The 22,034-nt window shown below is 34.9% G+C and overlaps 1 protein-coding gene across 3 annotated transcripts in view; it reads left to right on the plus strand.

The window, feature by feature from the left end:
- Positions 1 to 22,034, plus strand: part of VPS13A (vacuolar protein sorting 13 homolog A) — a 282,284-nt gene that overhangs the window by 109,791 nt on the left and 150,459 nt on the right. For all 3 annotated transcript variants that reach the window (XM_061425581.1, XM_061425582.1, XM_061425580.1), the window contains exons 23-29: positions 5,580 to 5,718; positions 12,782 to 12,863; positions 14,307 to 14,461; positions 14,946 to 15,102; positions 19,419 to 19,498; positions 21,491 to 21,556; positions 21,753 to 21,906. In XM_061425581.1, the coding sequence (XP_061281565.1) occupies positions 5,580 to 5,718; positions 12,782 to 12,863; positions 14,307 to 14,461; positions 14,946 to 15,102; positions 19,419 to 19,498; positions 21,491 to 21,556; positions 21,753 to 21,906 (833 nt within the window). The remainder of the gene's footprint in view (positions 1 to 5,579; positions 5,719 to 12,781; positions 12,864 to 14,306; positions 14,462 to 14,945; positions 15,103 to 19,418; positions 19,499 to 21,490; positions 21,557 to 21,752; positions 21,907 to 22,034) is intronic.

A 22,034-nucleotide genomic window follows, 5' to 3' on the forward strand; every position in this document is an offset into this window, starting at 1 on the left:
GGCTTACTTCACTCTGTATAATAGGCTCCAGTTTCATCCACCTCATTAGAACTGATTCAAATGTATTCTTTTTAATGGCTGAGTAATACTCCATTGTGTATATGTACCACAGCTTTCTTTATCCATTCATCTGTTGATGGACATCTAGGTTGCTTCCATGTCCTGGCTATTATAAACAGTGCTGCGATGAACATTGGGGTACATGTGTCTCTTTGAATTCTGGTTTCCTCGGTGTGTATGCCCAGCAGTGGGATTGCTGGATCATAAGGCAGTTCTATTTCCAGTTTTTTAAGGAATCTCCACACTGTTCTCCATAGTGGCTGTACTAGTTTGCATTCCCACCAACAGTGTAAGAGGGTTCCTTTTTCTCCACACCCTCTCCAGCATTTATTGCTTGTAGACTTTTGGATTGCAGCCATTCTGACTGGCGTGAAATGGTACCTCATAGTGGTTTTGTTTTTAAAGATTTTCTTCATATTGCAGCAGTTTCAGAGTCACAGAAAAGTTGATAGGAAGCTCCAGAGATTGTCCTTATACCCCTTGCATCCACTCATGCATGAAAATGAAAAATGCTCAGTTGTGTCCGATTCTTTGCGACTCCATAGACTAGTCCATGGAATTCTCTTGGCCAGAATACTGGAGTGGGTAGCTGTTCCCTCCTCCAGGGTATCATCCAACTCGGGAATCAAACCATCGTCTCCTGCATTGCAGGTGGATTCTTCACCAGCTCAACCACCAGGGAAGCCTAGGACTATTGGAGTGGGAAGGCCTATCCCTTTTCCAGTGGATCTTCCCGATCCAGGAATCAAACCAGGGTCTCCTGCATTGCAGGCAGATTCTTTACCAACTGAGCCATCCATGCATAGCCTTCCCCATTAACAACATCCCTCACCAAGTGGCAAACTTGTTAGATTTACATTAACAGATCAAACTTACATTGACACATCATAATTACCCAAAGTCTGTTCAGGTGAGTTCAGTCGCTCAGTCGTGGCCGTCTCTTTGAGACCCTATGAATCGCAGCACGCCAGACCTCCCTGTCCATCACCAACTCCCAGAGTTCACCCAAACCCACGTACATCGAGTCGGTGATGCCATCAAGCCATCTCATCCTCTGTCTTCCCCTTCTCCTCCTGCCCCCAATCCCTCCCAGCATCATAGTCTTTTCCAGTGAGTCAACTCTTCGCGTGAGATGGCCAAAGTATTGGAGTTTCAGCTTTAGCATCAGTCCTTCCAATGAACACCCAGGACTGATCTCCTTTAGAAATGACTGGTTGGATCTCCTTGCAGTCCAAGGGACTCTCAAGAGTCTTCTCCAACACCACAGTTCAAAAGCCTCAATTCTTTGGCTCTCAGCTCTCTTCACAGTCCAACTCTCACATGCATACATGACCACTGGAAAAACCATAGCCTTGACTAGATGAACCTTTGTTGGCAAAGTCTGTAGTTTACATTATATTTCACTCTTGATGTTGTACATTGAATGGGTTTGGACAAATGCGTGACATGTATCCATCATTATGGTATCATATAGACTTTATCTTATAGAGTATTTTCACTCCTTTAAAAAGTCTTCTGTTTTATCCCTCCTCTATCACACAAGCCCTAGCAAGCATTGATCTTTTTACTGTGTCCCTAGTTTTGCCTTTTCCAGAATGTCATATAGATGGAATTATGGAGGAGAAAGACTTTTCAGGTTGGCATCTTTCACTTAGTAATTGCATTTGAGGTTCCTCCCTATCATTTCATAACTTGATAGCTCAATTTTTTAATGCTGAATAATAGTCCATTATCTGATGTATCACAGGTTGTTTATCCATTACCTTCTGCAGGAGATCTTGGTTGCTTCCAAGTTTAGCTATAAAACTGAAATATAAAATTTTTGTGGATAAACTTGATTCATATAAATTTATGGGCAAAGCTGTTATAGACATCCATGGATTTATGGATAAGTTTATGGATAAATCCCCATAGGATTTATGGGGACATAAGTTTAAATTCCTCTGGGTAAATATCAAGGAGCTGTTATAGACATCCATGGATTTATGGATAAATTTATGGATAAATACCCATAAGCTCCCAAATCACTGCAGATGGTGACTGCAGCCGTGAAATTAAAAGATGCTTACTCCTTGGAAGAAAAGTTATGACCAACCTAGATAGCATATTCAAAAGCAGAGACATTACTTTGCCAACAAAGGTCCGTCTAGTCAAGGCTATGGTTTTTCTAGTGGTCATGTATGGATGTGAAACTGAACTGAACTGAACTTTAAATTCCTCTGGGGTAAATATCAAGGAGCAAAATTGCTGGATCATATGGTAAGAGTATCAGATCAGATCAAATGAGTCGCTCAGTCGTGTCCAACTCTTTGCAACCCCATGAATCTCAGCACGCCAGGCCTCCCTGTCCAACACCAACTCCCGGAGTTCACCCAGACTCACGTCCATCGAGTCAGTGATGCCATCCAGCCATCTCATCCTCTGTCGTCCCCTTCTCCTCCTTCCCCCAATCCTTCCAAGCCTCAGAGTCTTTTCCAATGAGTCAACTCTTCACATGAGGTGGCCAAAGTACTGGAGTTTCAGCTTTAGCATCATTCCTTCCAAAGAAATCCCAGGGCTGATCTCTTTCAGAATGGACTGATTGGATCTCCTTGCAGTCCAAGGGACTCTCAAGAGTCTTCTCCAACACCACAGTTCAAAAGCATCAATTCTTCGGCACTTAGCCTTCTTCACAGTCCAACTCTCACATCCATACATGACCACTGGAAAAACCACAGCCTTGACTAGACGGACCTTTGTTGGCAAAGTAATGTCTCTGCTTTTGAATATGCTATCTAGGTTGGTCATAACTTTCCTTCCAAAGAGTAAGCGTCTTTTAATTTCATGGCTGCAGTCACCATCTGCAGTGATTTTGGAGCCCAGAAAAATAAAGTCTGACACTTTCCAGTGTTTCCTCATCTATTTCCCATGAAGTGATGGGACCAGATGCCATGATCTTCGTTTTCTGAATGTTGAGCTTTAAGCCAACTTTTTCACTCTCCACTCTGACTTTGATCAGGAGGCTTTTTAGTTCCCCTTCACTCTGCCATAAGGGTGGTGTCATCTGCATCTCTGAGGTTATTGATATTTCTCCCGGCAATCTTGATTCCAGCTTGTGTTTCTTGCAGTCCAGCGTTTCTCATGATGTGCTCTGCATCTTCAGTTTTATAAGAATCTTTCAGACTGTCTTCTAAGTGGCTATACCCTTTTGCATTGCTGTCAGCAGTGATTGTGAGTTCCTGCTGCTCCACATCCTTGCCATTATTTAGTGTTGTCAGTATTTAGTGTTGTCAGTATTATGGTAGATGTGTAGTAGTATCTCAGTAATTCTTATTTTGATTTGTATTTCTCTGATAGTATATAATGTGAAACATCTTTGCTTATTTGCTGTCTGTGTGTCTTCTTTGATGAGGTGTCTGTTAAGATCTTTGGCCTGTTTTTCAACTAGATTGCCTTCTTATTGAGTAGTATTGAACTTTTTGGATAGTGTTCCTTTATGAGATCTTTCTTTTGCAAATATTTTCTCCCACTTGGTAGCTTGTCTTATAATTTTCTTGGAATTGTCTTTTGTAGAGCAGAAGCTTTAAATTTTTTTTTCTTTAATTCATTACTCTCCGTTTTGGCTGTGGCATATAGGATCTTAGTTCCCTGAACAGGGGTCAAACCCTTGCTCCCTGCAGTAGAACCAGGAATTGTCAGGGAAGTTCCAGAAGTTTTTTAATTTTAACCAAATCCAGTTTATCAATTAGTTCTTTCATGAATTGTGCCTTTGCATTGTATCTATTAAGTGATATCTAAAAAGTATCTGAAAAGGTCATCTAAGTTTTCTTTGATTTGTCTTTGTGGAGCTTTATAGTACTGGGTTTTAAATTTAGGTCTGTGGTCCACTTTCAGTTGGCTTTTGTGAAAGGTATAAAGCCTATGTATAAATCAATGTTTTTGCATTTCAATATTCGTTTATTCAGCACCATTTGTTGAAGAGAATGTCTTTGCTCCATTATTTGTCTTTGCTCTTTTGTCAGAGATTCAGACTGTATTTGTGGAGGTCTGTTTTGCACTCTCTATTCTGTTCCATTGATCTGTTTGTCTATTGTTTTGACAGTAGCACAGTGTCTTGCTTACTGTAGCTTTAGAGTAAGTCTTGAATCAGGGAATGTCAGTCCTCCAACATTGCTCTTCTTCAGTATTATGTTGACTAATATGTTCTGGGTCTTTTGCCTCTCCATATAAATTTTAAAATCAATTTGTCCATATCCATTAAATAACTTCATGGGATATTGATTGTGATTGCATTGAATCTATAGCTCAGTTGGGGATTAACTGACATCTTGACAGTATTGAATTTTCCTACCCTTGAATGTGGAATATTTCTTCATTTATTTAGTTGTTTATTATCAGAATTTTACAGTTTTCCTCCTATGAATTTTGTATTTGTTAGATTTATGCCTAAGTATTACTTTCTTTGGATGCTAATATAAATGTTCTTGTATTTTTAATTTCATATTGTACTTGTCCTTTGGTATATAGGGAAGCAGTTCACTATTCTATATTAATCTTATATCGTACAACTATACTATATTAGCTTATTAGTTTCAGGAATGTTTTAATAGATAATTTACAAGGATGATCATGTTGTCTGTTGACAAAGACAGTTTTATGTCTTTACCAATCTGTATACTTTTAAATTTTATTTTCTTGGCTTACTGCATTGACATGACTTCTAGTGTGATGTTGAAAAGGACTGGTGAGAGGGACATCTTTGTTTTGTACCCAGTCTTGCTGGGAAAATGTTCAGTTTCTCACTGTTAAGACTGATGTTGGTTGTAGGTTTTTGCAAGATATTTCTTAATTCTAATTTACTGAGAGTTCTTATCATGAATGGGTGTTGAATTTTGTTACATATTTCTCTATATGATTGTGATTTTTCATTCAGATCTGACTTTTAAACCTGGTTTTAAATATATAATCTCTTGGACAGGTAATTTGTACTTGCCAAACCTAATTTCCTGCTAGGAACCATGTATATATGGGAACTTATAAGAAACAGGGAGCAGAAATACATTTCTGCCTCATAGATTGTGAGAATTATTTATTGTATTACATATCAACTGCTTTCCTTAATGCCTATTGGTAATAAACACTTACAAGTAGTAATTGTCAACTGGCATTGACAAAATAATAGAAGGATAGTAAACATAATTGGAGAAGGCAATGGCACCCCACTCCAGTACTTTTGCCTGGAAAATCCCATGGACGGAGGAGCCTGGTAGGCGGCAGACCATGGGGTCGCACAGAGTTGGACACGACTGAAGTGACTTAGCAGTAAACGTAATAACAATAGAAAATAAGCCTTTTAAATATAATGTTGTTAATTCAGCTGATGAGATTGGAAAAATGATGGGAATTCTTAGATTGTGAAATAATTTGTCCCGTGGACCGTGTAGATAATTTTTACTACTTAATATCACATTTGATTATTCTTAGATAATATAAGATGAATAGTCATTTTTTAAATAGTGATTTCTGTCTTTTTGAAACAGATTCAAGATTTATGGAAACTTACCATTAATTTCTTTACGAATCTCAGATAAAAAACTGCAAGGGATTTTGGAACTGATTGAAAGCATTCCAAAACCCTCACCTGCAACTGAAGTAAATGTGCCTGTCAAATCATCTCAGGTAATGTATTTTCAAAATTAATGAAAGAAGAATTTAAAAACAGATTTCACAAAGAGTATGTGTAACCACAGAAATTTGGAGTGAAACAGTTCATCCGTAATAGACTTTTTAAAATAACATTTTGAAAGAGAAAATGATAAAATAGTTAAAGATGCAAATAGTAAACAAAAGTGTAAAATGGTGTCTACCTTTCTTCACTTTTCCGATCTTTAATCCCTTTCCTTAGTGGTTAACTTCTGCTTCTCTAGTTTTTTGAAAATGTTTATAGCTTTTGTTAATACACAGATGTACAAATATGTATCTATGTGTATACATATGTATATGTTTATATTATAATGTTCTTAAAATTTACATAAATGGGATAATTATACTTCCTGTTTTAAATCTTTTTTCACCATTATTAACGTATGTTATTTACCTTGGAGATATTTACCTGTTCAGCATATAAAGATATGCCTTTTTTTTTTTTTAATGGTGGTACAGTGTTAAATTTTGTGAGTGTACCATCCTTTGCATAATGTAATTCTCTTTTGATGGGCTTTTATATTGTTATATTTTTAGTTATAAAAAATATCAGTGCTTTGAACTTTCTTATACATATATTTGAGTATTTTTTTTATCCATTGGATACATTTCTGGAAGTGATATCGTTGAGTGAAATATGTGAATTTTATTTTTTAATGAATTTTGCCAAATTTGCTTTTTGATTACGAATGTTTAGTCCCACCAGCGTTAAATGTTGTTTCTCAGTTCTCATTAGTCTTGAGTATAAACAAATGTGACAGTTTTAGTGTAGTCAGTAAAGCAGAAGTAGCTGTTTTTTTTGGAATTCCCTTGCCTTTTCTATGATCCAGCGTATGTTGGCAATTTGACCTCTGGTTCCTGTGCCTTAGCTCAGACTCATGTCCATTGAGTCAGTGATGCCATCCATCTCTCTCATCCTCTGTTGCCCCATCTTCTCTTGCCCTCAGTCTTTCCCAGCATCAGGGACTTTTCCAGTGAATTGGCACTTTGCATCAGGTGGCCAAAGTATTGAAACTTCAGTTTCAGCATCAATCCTTCCAGTGAATGTTCAAAGTTGATTTCCTTTAAAATTGACTGGTTTGATCTCCTTGTAGTCCATGAGACTCTCAAGAGTCTTCTCCAGTACCATAGTTCAAAAGCATCAACTCTTTGGCACTCAACCTTCTTTATGGTCCTCTGTTGTGATTACTGTTTTCATAGAGTCCCTTCTTTCAGTCCTTTCACTTTTCTATTTGTGTATTTGGATCTAAAAGGAATCTCTAGTAGACAGCATGGTGACAGGAGATGGTGAGGGACATGGAATCCTGGCATACTGCAGTCCATGTCCATGGGGTCACAGACAGACACAATGAGTAACTGAATAACAACAAAGTAGACAGCATGTAGTTGGATCCAATTTTTTTTCATCCATTTTGTCAGTTTGTTCCTTTTGATTGGATGGTTCCATCCATTGATATTTAAAGCCATTGGTTGAAGAAAGAAATGACAACCTGCTCTAGTATTCTTGCTTGGGAAATCCTATGGACAGAAGAGCTCAGTGGACTGTAGTCCATAGGATCAAAAGAGTTGGGCATAACTTAGCAACTGAACCGCCACCACCATGTATTTTCAGCCATGAAATGGCCATGCTAAATACTGGACTAAATCTGGTCAGTTCCGTTCAGTCACTCAGTTGTGTCTCACTCTTTGCAACCCCATGGACTGCAGAATGCCAGGCTTCCCTGTGCATCACCAACTTCCAAGCTTGCTCAAACTCATGTCCCTGTTAACTTTTCCAAAAGTGTCATGGAGATTTACAGGTTTCTGGATTAATTGGATAAGATGTTTTTTCCGTGCCATTTCGTGTCTCCCTGAACTGAGGAGGATGCAATTGTGCTTTTATTACCCCCTGATGCTTCCATATTAGAAGTAACCATACAAGTGTGGTTTGGTTATTGTTCTTTTGCGCCTTTTGTTTTAATGAGCTTTTTTAATGCTTTTTTAGTCCACTACCCATTTCCAGTTGATCCAAATAAGACTAAAAGGTAATGTTTTGCCTTTTTTATTTTTTTTAACATGAAGAGAAAATCAGAGTAGTGAAATGTAAATCTATTTCATTCCTCTTCACTTCTTGTTTGTCCTCACTGATCATTTTTTTTTAGTCTAAGAGTCCAAAATATTTGTTACTTTTACTTTGTATTTTATTCCTGTGACTCATTGAAATTCTCTTGTTTTAAGTAATAAAACCAATATAATCTCATATATAAACTTGAAGAAGTAGATTTTACAAGTTATATATAGCATGATCCTAAAATAAGGGATTTTGTATTTTCATCTGCTTTTTTCTAATGTCTCTTGTTGACTTATATTTGATTTTCTCTTGTGTTTGTCATTATTGAACTATACCAGATGTTCATTTGATGCTTGTGCTCTGCCTATAGTGTACAAATTGAGTTAAACAGATACAAGTCTTATCCTTTAGGAATTTTGCAGTTCAGTAAGAATACAGAGATAAAGATGAGGTCAGAGACACCTGTACAGATACCAAATACATAAGTAAAATATTAAGCATTAAAGTCATTACTGATTAGGAAATTTTTTCTTTTAACATTCTGAATTTATAAACTGTGTTTTGAGTTAATACCAGTTTAACTGCAAAGCAGCCAGAAACTTTTGTACAGCTTTGTACTCCCTGTGGTGTTGTCACAATTTCCATATTATACATTGTGTATTCAGTAGTGTCGTTATAATTATTCTTATGGTTTTCTTTTAAGTGTACAGGAAATAAAAAAGGTGACTCTGAACTAAGAATACAACATCTCCTTATTTATTTACTCATGTAATTATATGTACTGGAGATTTCTTCTTTATATAGCTTTGAGTTACTATCTAGTATTCTTTTCCCTACCTAAAGGGCTCTGGCAAGGATTTCTTATTGGACAAGTATAGTGATGATACACTCCTTATGTTGTTGTTGTTTGTCTGGAAATATCTTAATTTCTCTCTCATTTTGAAGGATAGTTTTGCCAGACACATAATCCTTGGTGTCAAATATGACTTTCCATTACCTTTTGACCTTCATGGTTTCTGGTAAGAAATTAGCTTTTCATAGTTTACTGAGAGTCTTAACATAGGCAGCTCACTTCTCTTATTGCTTGCAAGTTTCTTACTTTGTCTTTCAGCTGTTCGATGATATTATGTTTTGGAGTGGATGTATTTGAATATATGTTACTTTCAGTTATTAAACTTAGATTTTTTAGGTTTATGTAAGTGCTTTGCTCAGTTGCCCAGTTGTGTCCAACTCTTTGCGGCTCCATGAACTGTAGCCTGCCAGGCTCCTCTGTCCCAGTTTTTCATCATATTTGGGCACATTTTTGGTAATTATTTTTTCAGATATGCTTTCGTGCCCTCTCTTCGTCTTTTTCTTGCTGGTGTTCTCATAATGCATACATCACCTTACATTATGGTATCTCACAGGCCCCTTAGGTTGTGTTCATTTTTCTTTATCCTTTGTTTCTTTTTTTTTTTTTAATAATTTTGACTGATGTGTGCACATGTTTACTGCTAGCTCAACTCTGCTTTTGAAATTCTCTAATGTATTTTTTCTTTCAGTTATTGTAGTTTTCAGGTCTGGAACTTGTTTGGTTTCTTTTTATAATTTCTGTCTCTTTATTGATACTTTCCATTTGTTGTAACATTCACCTGGTTTCCTTTATCTCTTTCTCAATGGCTCATTTTAGCTCTCTGAGAACATTTTAGACAATTTATTTAACGTTTTTTTTTTCCCCAGTAAATCTGATGCCTTTGCTTCTGCTTGAACTATGTCTGCTATTTTCCTCTGTGCATAGGCCACACTTTGTTTCTTTGCATCTGTTCCCCTGCTGTTGTAACTAGATAGAGGAATTATGAGGAAATTACAGATCTATATATTCATTAACATAGATTTTAAAATATTAATACTTAGCAAATATTATAGTCAAATAGTATGATATTTTAAAAAGATTAGATACTATGATACTTTAAAACACCCAGGAAAGAATTTATCCCATGAAAGCAAAAATAGTTCACCAATCAGTGTTAAGTACACTTATTCAATTATTGAATAAAGGATGAAAAATGTATGATTATTTCAGTAGACAAGGAAAAAGCATTGATAAGCTCCAACAACCATTCATGATATCAAACTGAGAATATAAGGGTGCCCCATCAATTTAGGAAACTAAGATAAAGTTTATTTTGAAAAAGACTGAACGCTTCCCCTGTAATATCACGGATAGTGCGGGAATGATGGCTTTTCTCACTACTTCTATTCAAATTCATACTGAAGATTCTAGCTTCTGCAGTAACTTAAGAGAAATAATGATAGAATAGAAAGGGAAAAGTAAAACTGTTTCCTGATGATATGATCATTTATGCAAAAAGTCCTAAGGAATGTAGAAAAATACAACTAGCAATAGCGAATTTGTCACGGTTGCAGTCTATATCATCAATGTAAATAGTAAGTTGTTTCTAAAAATCAAATTAAGAAAAATATTCCTTTTGTAATAGCATTAAAAAATTAAATAATTAGGAAAAGTGTAGCAAAGGAATAATAAGACCTGTGAATCTAAAACTACAGGACATTTCTGTAAAAAATTGATCATGACCTAAATAAGTGGAATGATACAGTTAAGAATTGGAGGACTGACCCTCTTAAAATGACAGTTCTCTCAAAACCCTATAGATTTCTCACAGTCCCAATCTAAATACCAGATTTTTCTTTTGGAAGTTAGCAAGTTTATTATAATACACATATGGAAATACATGAACATATGTTGGCCAAAAAATTTGGATAAGAATAATGTTGGTGGGTTTCTAATATTTGATTTCAAGGCTTATTTTATAGCTGCTTTATTCAGGAAAGTGTTGTTTCAGTGTAAGAATGGACATAAAGATAACTAAAGTAGAATAGAATTCAGAAATAAATTAACAATATGGTTAATGTATATATTTTATTTCTTACAAAGTTTCCAGTGCAACTAAGTAAGTCTTTTCAACAATTGTTTTAAAATAATTAGATTTCCATGTGGGGAAAAAAGTGAACATCAGCCTGTAACATATACCAAACATGGAATTTAACCTGCAATGGAACAGAGACTTAATGTAAATGCCCAAAGGTGTAAAGTTTGAAAACCTTCAAAAACAGAGATAATCTTTGAGTTCTTGTGGTGGATAAAAGTGTCTTGGGATAAATAGGTACAAATATAGGAGAAAAAAAGTAAATTCCTAGATACTAAAATTTTCTGCCTTTTGAATGATACTGTTAATAATGAAAAAAGGCTGTCCATCCAACTGGGAAAAATATTGGCAACCCATACAACTTAGAAAAGCTGTTAGTCGCTAAGTCGAATCCGACTCTTTGCAACACCATGGACTGTAGCTCCATAGGTTCCTCTGTCCATGGGATTCTCCAGGCAAGAATACTGGAGTGGGTTGCCATTCCCTTCTGCAGGGGATCTTCCTAACCCAGGGATTGAACCTGGGTCTCCTGCATTGCAGGCAGACTCTTTACCATCTGAGCCACAAGAGAAAGACTATCCAAAATATGTAAGGAGACCAGGAATCCAATAAGAAATGAGCAAACAGACAAGAAAGATGTTCAGTTTTATTATTCACCTCATAAAACAAAATCTTCTTTAATGAATGTAGTGTAAAAAACTTCAAAACATTCAATATTGAAATTGGGGGCAGCAGAGTTGTTACTTTTTGTGGTGGTATGCCTGATGATTGAGGACTCTGAGGGCAGCTTCTGAGTTGCTGGTAATGTTCTGTTCCTGGATCTGAATTTTGGGTGCATGGGTGTGTTTTCTTTTTGAAATTTAGTTTTTATACTTAAATTACATACTCATATGCAGTAGATTATATTTCAGTAAAAATGTTTCCGTCAAATGAATACGATTCTGAGAAGCAGAAACAATCCATGAACCATGTGTAACTATATTTGTGAAATTCTAATTAAAACTAGGGTGAAAATGCCAGTAAGATTATGTCTGAGAATGCTAAATGTTAATGAGGAAGTGGAGCCATACAAACACTAATCTACTGATGACATCATATAATGTCTTACAAACACTTGTGAAACATATTGATAGTACTTATTAAAGTGAATATATAAAATTCCACTCTGATATATACACGATAGAAAATCTTGCATTTGAGCCCATGTGTTAAATGATGGTTATACTGGTAATGTGAGTAAAAGCAAAAATCTAAACCACACAAGTATTTGCCAACATTGTAATGGACAAATAACCAGTGGTTTATATTCATCAATGTATAGCAGTAAGAATGAGTAAAGTATCAATATGGATAAAATTTAAAGAATATTTTGTTGAAACAGTGTCACAGGAAAATGTATGCAATATTATTGCCTCTTTCTGAGTTTAGAAAGAAACAGGTTAAATAATATTTTACTTATAAAATCAGTCATAGAAGGTTAAAAACAAGTAAATAAAATAAATCAATTTTAGGGAATGTGATCAAGAAAGTAGCACATAAGATGCTTCTATGTAAGTATCTGGTACTATTTTGGTTTTTGGCCTGGATGGAAGATTCAGGGGTATCTTTTATTATTATCATTTTCAAATGAATTATATTTTTTTGTATGCTCTACTTGGCTCAGGACAGTAGAAAAGTAATTTACTAAAATATCTTTAAAAAATTAAAAATAAAAGTACAGGCTCCCTAACCACAGAGGCTTTAAATTTTGAGACTTTGGTTGTTTCCTGTGGATGCCATAGAGGTGGCTTCCTTTATTTAGTAAGATGTTAAGATATATCTATGATTTCTTCCTATATGAAGCCTGTCAACAAGGAAATGATTGTAACAGTTGTGAAATTTATATTTAGCCTTAAATTGTAAAAGCACTTCTTTAAATTTACATTTACAAATTTTCTAGTTCAGACTGGAATTTTTCCAGTTAATTCAGATTTATGTGTGTGTGTGTTTGTTGTCACAGTCGTCCTAGAACTTACAATAAAAGTCTATGTACCAGTTGAGAGTGAATTAACTTTTCTTCCAGGTTCAAAGATCCACTTCTTTGGGAACATCACAGATGTCACAGAAGAAATTTCCTCTTTTGGAAATTCCATGTGTTGAAGATGGTAAAATGAAGCTACTTTAGGAAATTTTCCTTGTTATAAATAGATTATAAAAATAATTTTCATTTGGAGACCACATAAACAATTTCAGGCAATAGTAGATATGCATGTTATCTAGAAAATTTCACTTAAATTCCTTTTGCAGTGGGATTTTCTGGAGAGAGTAACATGGAAGCATATGCACTACCATGTGTAAAATAGGTAACCAAAAGGAATTTGACGTATGACGCAGGGAACTCAAACTGGGGCTGTGTAACAATGTAGAGGGGTGGGAAGGGTGGGAGGGAGGTTAAAGACCAAGAGGACACATGTATACCTATGGCTGACTCATGTTGATGTGTGCCAGAGGCCAACACAATATTGTGAAAAAATTTTCCTTCAATTAAAAATAAGCTTCAAAAAACAATTGAATCCCATATTAGCAAGGACCACTAGTAAGTTTTAATCTTCTCTATCCTATTGTGATCTAAAAGAACCCATGAAAGTTTGTGTCTAATTTATAATCTGTTACTTAGCTTTTGGAGATCTTCATTATAGTAATTTTTTTTTAACTTTTCACATTTTATTTTCACTTATTAAAGGAAAATAATCAAGCCTTAATATATACATTCACCTATGAAGACTTGTAAATATTTTGTTATGAAATACAGGTTTTTTTGGCCACATTGGAAAGAAAAATAAATATATTTTACTATTTTTAAGAGTTTAAAAATTGCTAAATGTTAAATAACAGAAATTGCCATGTTGATCCTCAGTTTTCTAGAGAATGTTTACCTTTCTCTGTAGTGATCAGGCTTGGTGGGAAGGGGAAGGAAATGTTTTTGTGAGATCATCTATCCTTAAATTCAATTTTATATTTTTAGGGATATATTAGATGGTTTTAGTTTCTCTTAAACCTTCTTTTAATAGTTTGACTGGATTTTGGACCCTTTAAAGTATGTTTAAAAAATTTATTATCATATATATGGCTAAATAGTTGTCCATATGTGAAATAATGCTTAATCTTAGTTTCTCTGTTTAAACTGCAGGGCCTGCCCCCTGCTTTTACTGTTTTAGAGTTTGTAATTAAGTTCTGTTTTGCTCTCCAGATAGAGTGAGCATATTAGTATGTTCCTTTGAGTATTCATCATGTAGGTAGTAATTGGCCTTGGCATTTGCTATAAAATTTTCTTTGGCAGTTTTTAGACTATTGATTTTAAAGATGCCTATTCTAAAGATTGCATTTTGTAATTTTTGATACATTTTGTCATTAAGAATTTATTTTTGCAGCTATAATCTCTATATTCTTTTCTTTTTATTTTGATGTTGCAGTTTTTTGAAAACTGACATTTCAGTTTTTTGAAGAAGTGTTGTAGTGTTCATATTTATTTCAGATAAATTATTAAAATTTTATTATTAAATCAGTCCTGTAGATTATTGACTTAAAAAATGTTCTGTGGTATTTAGATTCAGATGAGGAGTTTTTTGATGCACCATGTAGTCCATTGGAAGAGCCTCTTCAATCACCATCTAGAATTAAAAGTCCTCAACAGAAAAATCTTCAGAAACCAGATTGTTTTAAAAATATGATTGAGTATAAAATAAGATTTGAAGTGCCAGAGGTATGCCTTATATGTACCGTAGTAAAATTAATATAGCTTATTTAAATTTTGGTCATTTCTGCTATTCACAGATTATTTATATAGTCTTATTACTAATAGACATTGTTTTAATCCTATTTAAGCTCAATCCAGATGTTACTTTGTGATTCTCCTTCCCCTTTGAAGATTAATTTCCTTAATAATTAAAGATTTGTCCACCCTCACCTTCTGGGAGGGACCACACTCTGTCTGTGGAAAGTTTAAATAAATCCTCTTTCACTTAAAAAAATAATTAAGAGTTTATATGTATTATTACTATTCAGTATATATTTATTGAAAATAATTTGCCTAGTGCATGTATTTTATATGTATAAGATCTCTCCTAAATTGAAATCTATATCATTTATATCATATGTATACCTCATATATCCATATATGGCCACCATCTGCATAAATATTTTTGTGTGTGTGTTAGATAGTTGTTTCTTTTTTCTTTCTTTTCTAGGTTTTGATTCAGTTCTGTCACCTTGTTGGAGACTGTGAACTACCGGTGGTAGAAATTAATGTCTTAGGATTGGGCACAGATATTGAGCTTAGAACATTTGATTTGAAAGCAAATGCCTTTTTGAAAGAGGTCTGCTTAAAATGTCCAGATTATTTTGGTAAGTATCTCTGTTTTTAAAAATAATTTAGTTCAGTTCAGTCGCTTAGTTGTGTCTGACTCCTTGCGACCCCATGGACTGCAGCACGCCAGGCCTCCCTGTCCATCGCCAACTCTTGAAATTTACTCAGATCCATGTCCATTGAGTCAGTGATGCCATCCAACCATCTTATCCTTTGTCGTCCCCTTCTCCTGCCTTTAGTCTTTCCCAGCATCAGGGTCTTTTCAAATGAGTCAGTTCTTCACATCAGGTGGCCAAAGTATTGGAGTTTCAGCTTCAACATCAGTCCTTCCAATGAGTATTCAGGACTGATTTTCTTTAGGATGGGCTGGTTGGATCTCATTGCAGTCGAAGGGATTCTCAAGAGTCTTCTCCAACACCACATTTCAAAAGTATCAGTTCTTCAGCGCTCAGCTTTCCAACTCTCACATCCATACATGACTCCTGGAAAAACCATAGCTTTGACTAGACAGACTTTGTTGGCAAAGTAACAGACTTTTGTTGTCTCTGCTTTTTAATATGCTATCTAGGTTGGTCATAACTTTCCTTCCAAGGAGTAAGCGTCTTTTAATTTCATGGCTGCAATCACCATCTGCAGTGATTTTGGAGCCCCCAAAAATAAAGTCTGTCACTGTTTGCACTGTTTCCCCATCTGTTTGCCATGAAGTGATGGGACCAGATGCTGTGATCTTAGTTTTCTGAATGTTGAGCTTTAAGCCAACTTTTTCACTCTCCTCTTTCATTTCATTAAGAGGCTCTTTAGTTCTTTACTTTCTGCCATAAGGGTGGTGTCACCTGCATATCTGAGATTAATTAAAAAATTAATTTTAATATTTGATTAGCTTCTAGATATAAATTCTCTAGACATTTAGTCAGTACATTTGATATTATCAAAGACATATTATGAGTTAGTCTTCAACTTTCATATTATACTTTGATCTAAGGAGTAGGCTAGAGGGATATGAAGATAACTTTTTTCATTAAGAAAAATGGTGAAATTTAAATCTACTTAATGAATACTAAAATACTGAAATAGTTTTCTATTGATATTACAACAGTTTACCACAAATTTTTTAAATTTGTGTAACTGAGATGTCTGACAAGTCTCAACAGGCAAAAGTCAAGCTATCAACAGGACTTCTGTTTTGGAGGCTGTAGGGGAAGATCTGTTTTCTTCTTCATTCAGGTGTTGGCAGGACATCAGTTTTATCTGATTTGAGTCCATTTTCTTACTGCTTATAAGGTGTAGATTGGGCTTAGGTCCTACAGGCCTCTCTGAATCGTTGCGAATAATTTTTTGTATTCCAGAACCATTATGAGGTGTTAGGTCCTTCTTATGTTGTAGTCTCTCTAACCTTTTCTTCCACTCTAAAAACTAAGGTAATTAAGATTGGGTGCATCTGGATAATCAGAGATCATTTCCCCTTAATCTTGACCTTAATCACCTCTGTAATGTTACATTTACCATATGAGATAACATATTCTCAGATTTGGGGGAATTAGAGCATGGACATTTCATTTAATTTCAAGTGTTTTTAACTCTTCCTTCAAGATTTCTTTTTTGAGTCATGTGTTATTTAGAAATGTGTTATTTATTTTCCAAATATTTTGGAATTTTCCAACTAATTTTCTGTTACTGATTTCTGTTTTCATTCTTCTGTGGTCTGAAGGCAGACATTGTATGATTTCTGTTTTTAAAAGTTGCTAAGCTGTGTTCTGTGGCTCAGAATGTGGTTGATCTTGGTAAATATTCCATGTGAGCTTAAGAAGAATGAATATTATGCTCTTGTTGGATGAAGTAGTCTCTAGATATCCATTACCTCCAGTTATTTGATGGTGTTACCGAGCTGAATTGTGTTCTTACTGATATATTATATACATATATATATATATAATATATATATATATATTTTATATATGTTTTTTTCATTTCTGATAGAAGAGTATGAAGGGTTCTAATAAGGTAGTGGGTTCATCTGTTTCTCTTTGCATTATGATCATTTTTTCCTTTCTATTGTTCAATAAGTACACCTTAAGGATTGTTGTATTCTCATGGAAAATTGACTGCTTTATCATTATTTAATGCCTTTCTTTATCCCTTACAACTTTTGCTTGCCTTGAAGTCTGCTCTGTCTGAAAATTAACATAGCTATCCTTGCTTTCTTCCTTTTAGTGTTAGCATAATATGGTTTTCAACATCTGTTTACTTTGAAACTATATGTACTTTTGTATTTAAAGTGGGTTTTTAAGCAGACAGTATATACTTGGGTCTTTTTTTTTATTATTCATGTTGGAAATTGGGTCTTTTTTAATTTTTAAAGTTAAAAAAATTTTTTTGGAGGGGGAGATGGGCATGGCCTTGTGGCTTTTAGGATGTTAGTTCCCTGACCAGGGATCAAACCTGGGCCCTGGCAGTGAAAGTGTTGAGTCCTAACCACTGGACTGTCAGGAAATTCCCTTTTGATTGTTGTTTTCTTTTTTTTAATGTTTATAAGTTATTTAATTTTTATTTCATTTTTTAAAAATTTTATTTTTAAACTTTACAATATTGTATTAGTTCTGCCAAATATCGAAATGAATCCACCACAGGTATACCTGTGTTCCCCATCCTGAACCCTCCTCCCTCCTCCCTCCCCATACCCTCCCTCTGGGTCGTCCCAGTGTACCAGCCCCAAGCATCCAGTATCATGCATCGAACCTGGACTGGCGACTCATTTCATACATGATATTATACATGTTTCAATGCCATTCTCCCAAATCTTCCCACCCTCTCCCTCTAAATGGAAGCTATCCTGTGAAATCTTTCGAACTCATTTAGGAGTCCCCCCCTCCCCCACCCCACTACCACCCTGTGGTGAACTGATACTAAAATAAGGGAGTTAAAAACTTAAGCTGAACTCTCTGTGGGAATAAGAAAGGTGAAGAATATGCTCATATACATATCAAGGATTTGAAAGTGTCAACTTCTCTGGGAACTCATTCTCAGACAAAACATGTCTGTTAACTGTTATAACGAAACTTCCCCTTTTCTGTGAGCCCTGGATTAAATGTGATCTCTGTATGTTGGGAAGCAGATTAAGTATTGTGGCCTGAAAACTTAGTTATTGGAAATGATTTACACATTTTTAGTTCCATACACTACACTTATTCTGTGGCCCTTCAGAACTCGTATCTGGTGAATTGTGTTATGATTATCTCTTCCTGAAAAAATTATCATACATGCAAGAAACAGAATTCTGCCTTATTATGCTTTTTACATCAAGAAAGTTTGCTCTGACAGTTGAAAAGAAAAATGAGCCAACTTGATAGTGCTTTGCAGTAATCCAGAAGTATTACAGAAGTTGTTAATATTTGTTTTTTATAATTGTTTGTTTCCCTAAGAGCAAAGGGTAAGATAACCCTTGCATACATAATACAGGATATACAACTAACAGTTCCCCTATTTGTGTAATACATTTGCTTATGTTTTCTTAGAAAGAGTAGGAAGAAGCGAATACAATATTTCTTACACAAAGTAAATAATCAGTAAATAGTTGTTCAGTGAATGAATGAATGTGTGAAAAAGTGGGGACTTTTTTAAGGATTGAAATGTGATTAGCATCTGCAGTAGAAGGCTAGCTTAAATACTAATGAACTTAAATCTGGAGGGTTCTGTGGAAATACACTGTATTTTTTCCCTCATGAGTAGTATGACTGGTTTGTACTCCTATCTTCCAGTATCTTGTTATTGATTTCAAAGGCATAAGTAATTTGCTAATGATGGTTTTAAAGACTTGACACAAAATACTCTTCTTCAGCAGTTTCCTTGATTATTTTCTTAGATTTTAAGCAGAAGCTACAATATAATTTGTAAAGACTGATAATATGGTACTCAAGTTTATTTTAATCTAAACTAATACACATAACAGCTTATTTCTCATCAACTATCTGATGTTTTTTGTATACAGTCGTTTTTAGAGATTCTGACTATTTCTGTGATTCAGGACCAGAATCGCTTCATGTCCTTTCATTGTTCCTCATAAACATTGTTTTCTCTATCTGATTGCTACTTTTTCTTACTTAACTTCCTATCTAAGTTTAGAAAGGTAAGATAATCTTTTGTAGTGTGGCATAAGAAAAGGGAATCATAAGATGGAATTACATTTGTAGATTTTAAAATAAAGGAAGAAAGACCACCTGATTTGAGTAATACAGAGATCAGAGTTCAGAACTAATACAGGAAATACTTCTTTTCCAATTCTATAATTGTTAATATTTCCTGCATTTATTTCCTATTAGTTTTTCTATGAAAGAATAATTTGAGAAATTATTTTTAGATGAAAACAAGAAACCAGTTTATTTGATTACAACACTGGATAACACAATGGAAGATCTCTTAACACTGGAATATGTGAAGGTAAGTAGTTTGATTTACATACTTGCTATGGTAAGCAAGTGGTGCTAGTGGTAAAGAACCTGCCTGCCAGTGCAGGAGACTTAAGAGATGTTGATTCGATCCCTGAGTCAGGAAGATGGCCTGGAGGAGGGCGTGGCAACCCCCTCCAGTGTTCTTGCCTGGAGAATCCCGTGGACAGAGGAGCCTGGCGGGCTACCGTCCATGGGATGGCACAGAGTCGGACACGACTGAAGCAACTTACCTCGCATGCAAGCGTGGTGAGGATACTGTTGAGATATTTAAATCAAGTTTTATAAGTTCAGAAATACTCAGTTTAATCTCCATCCCGATGTGATCACTGTAACTCCTAAAACTTTAAGATGTTTTATTTTGTCATCCTCTATTAGATAACTTGTGGTTTATAAACACTTAATGTATCAGGACAATAAGCAGCCCACTTTCTAAGTAGATATGACCTGCAGTTTGACTGTTTATCCCCATCAGGGAATCTACAGACTTTTTAATCTTGATGGAATTTGTTGTGGTATACTATAAAAGATGAAGCTTTCACTTGATTTCCCACGATAGTCTGAAGTTACCTAATTTTCCTGCTGTCAGTGGCTCCATTCCTTTTCTGTTGACTTGTGATAACCAAGTCATCATTTATTAAATATTTATGTGTACTGTCATCTACATATGATTTCGCCTTTGTTTTCACTGACCTGTTTTTATATAAGTGCCACATTATTTTAATAATTATAGTACTTTATAGTAAGAATAATGTTCAGTAAGCATTATATAACTTTAAAGACCATTTTTTACTACTATTGTTGCAGTTTTTAGTGTTTGTATTGTTTATGAATTAAACAACTTTTATCAATATAAAAATGTTTCAGATCTAAATATAGCACAGAATATTTGATACCTGATGGATCATTCTGTCAGAATTTTAACATTCAGGAAGATTTGGGAAGGACCTTACAGAGTTGTGGATGATTAAATGATTGTCCTCTACGTGTGATAATATCTAAATTTCCACTCTTTTTTTTGGTGGGAATTTTTTTCTTTTTTTTAATTTACTTTTTAGTTGGAAGAAAATTGCTTTACAATGTTGTAATGGTTTCTGTCATACAACACCACAAACCAGCCATAATTATACATTTATCACCTCCCTCTTGAGCCTGCCTCCCCTCCCACCATCCCACCCCTCTCAGTCCTCACAGAATGCCTGGCTGGGCTCCGTGTGTTATATAGCAGCTTCACACCAGCTGTCTGTTTTGCACAGGGTAGTGTATCTATGTCTGTGCTACTTTCTCCATTTGTCCCACTCTTTCCTTCCCTGACTGTCTGCAAGTCCATTCTCTATATCTGCATGTCCATTCCTTCCCTGAAGATAGATTCATCAGTATCATTTTTCTAGATTCCATATATATGCATTAATATATGATATTTGTTTTTTTTCTTTCTGACTTCACTCTGTATAACAGGCTCTAGGTTCATCCACCTCACTAGAACTGACTCACATTCGTTCTTTTTTTTTATGACGAATATTTCATTATATGGGCTTCCCTGGTGCAGCTCAGAGGTTAAAGCATCTGCCTGGAATTCAGGAGACCCGGGTTCCATCCCTGAGTTGGGAAGATCCCCTGGAGAAGGAAATGGCACCCCACTCCAGTACTCTTGCCTGGAGAATCCCATGGAGGGAGGAGCCTGGTAGGCTACCGTCCATGGGGTCGCAAAGAGTCAGACACAACTGAGCAACTTCACTTCACTCTTCACCATATCTTCTTTATCTAGATTTCTACTCTTGGTAATAAGATAGTATGTAGCATTTATTGAATACTTGCTCTAAACTTACCAAGTTTCTTTTGTTCTGGTGAAGCAGTTGTTTAATTATATGTATGTAAATAGCTCAAAAAATTATATAAATGTGTAGTAGGACCATTGTGTAATTGTATGTGCAGTTGTGTTCCTGTGATAATCTAACAGATTTGTATTTCTCACTTTGTGTAGGCTGAAAATAATTTACCTGCAACAATATTGAAGAATGCTTATAACAGTGTTGTGCAACTGATAAAGGTATAAGTGAATAATAATTTATTTTTCAGTTAGATACTGTATTTCTAAGCAAATATATTATAAAAATTTTAACTGGAACTGTAAGATCCTTGAGGATAAAAATTGACTATTATAAATTGTATCCTTTATACCACAAAGAACATAGAACTGGCAAACAAATATTTGTTGTGTTACTAAAATCAGTTTTGTTCCTTAGGTGAATTTTTCCTCTTTGGATATTCATTTACATACTGAAGCACTTTTGAATACAATAAATTATTTTAATAATATCCTTCCATATTTGGAGGAAAAACCAGCCCCAGTGCATGTTGTGGAGACTGAAGACAAAGAGGAGGTTGTTAAAAAAATACGTATGTTTCTTTAAAATTCAACTTCAAATTTTTACCAAGTAGATCAATAAATTTTGGTTCTTGGCTTATTATTAACTTATGATATTGACTTCAGAATTCTGTTGCCTAGATTAATATCTGGAAAGATT

Source organism: Bos javanicus, chromosome 8 (assembly GCF_032452875.1).
Source record: "Bos javanicus breed banteng chromosome 8, ARS-OSU_banteng_1.0, whole genome shotgun sequence".
Classification (NCBI taxonomy): domain Eukaryota; kingdom Metazoa; phylum Chordata; class Mammalia; order Artiodactyla; family Bovidae; genus Bos; species Bos javanicus.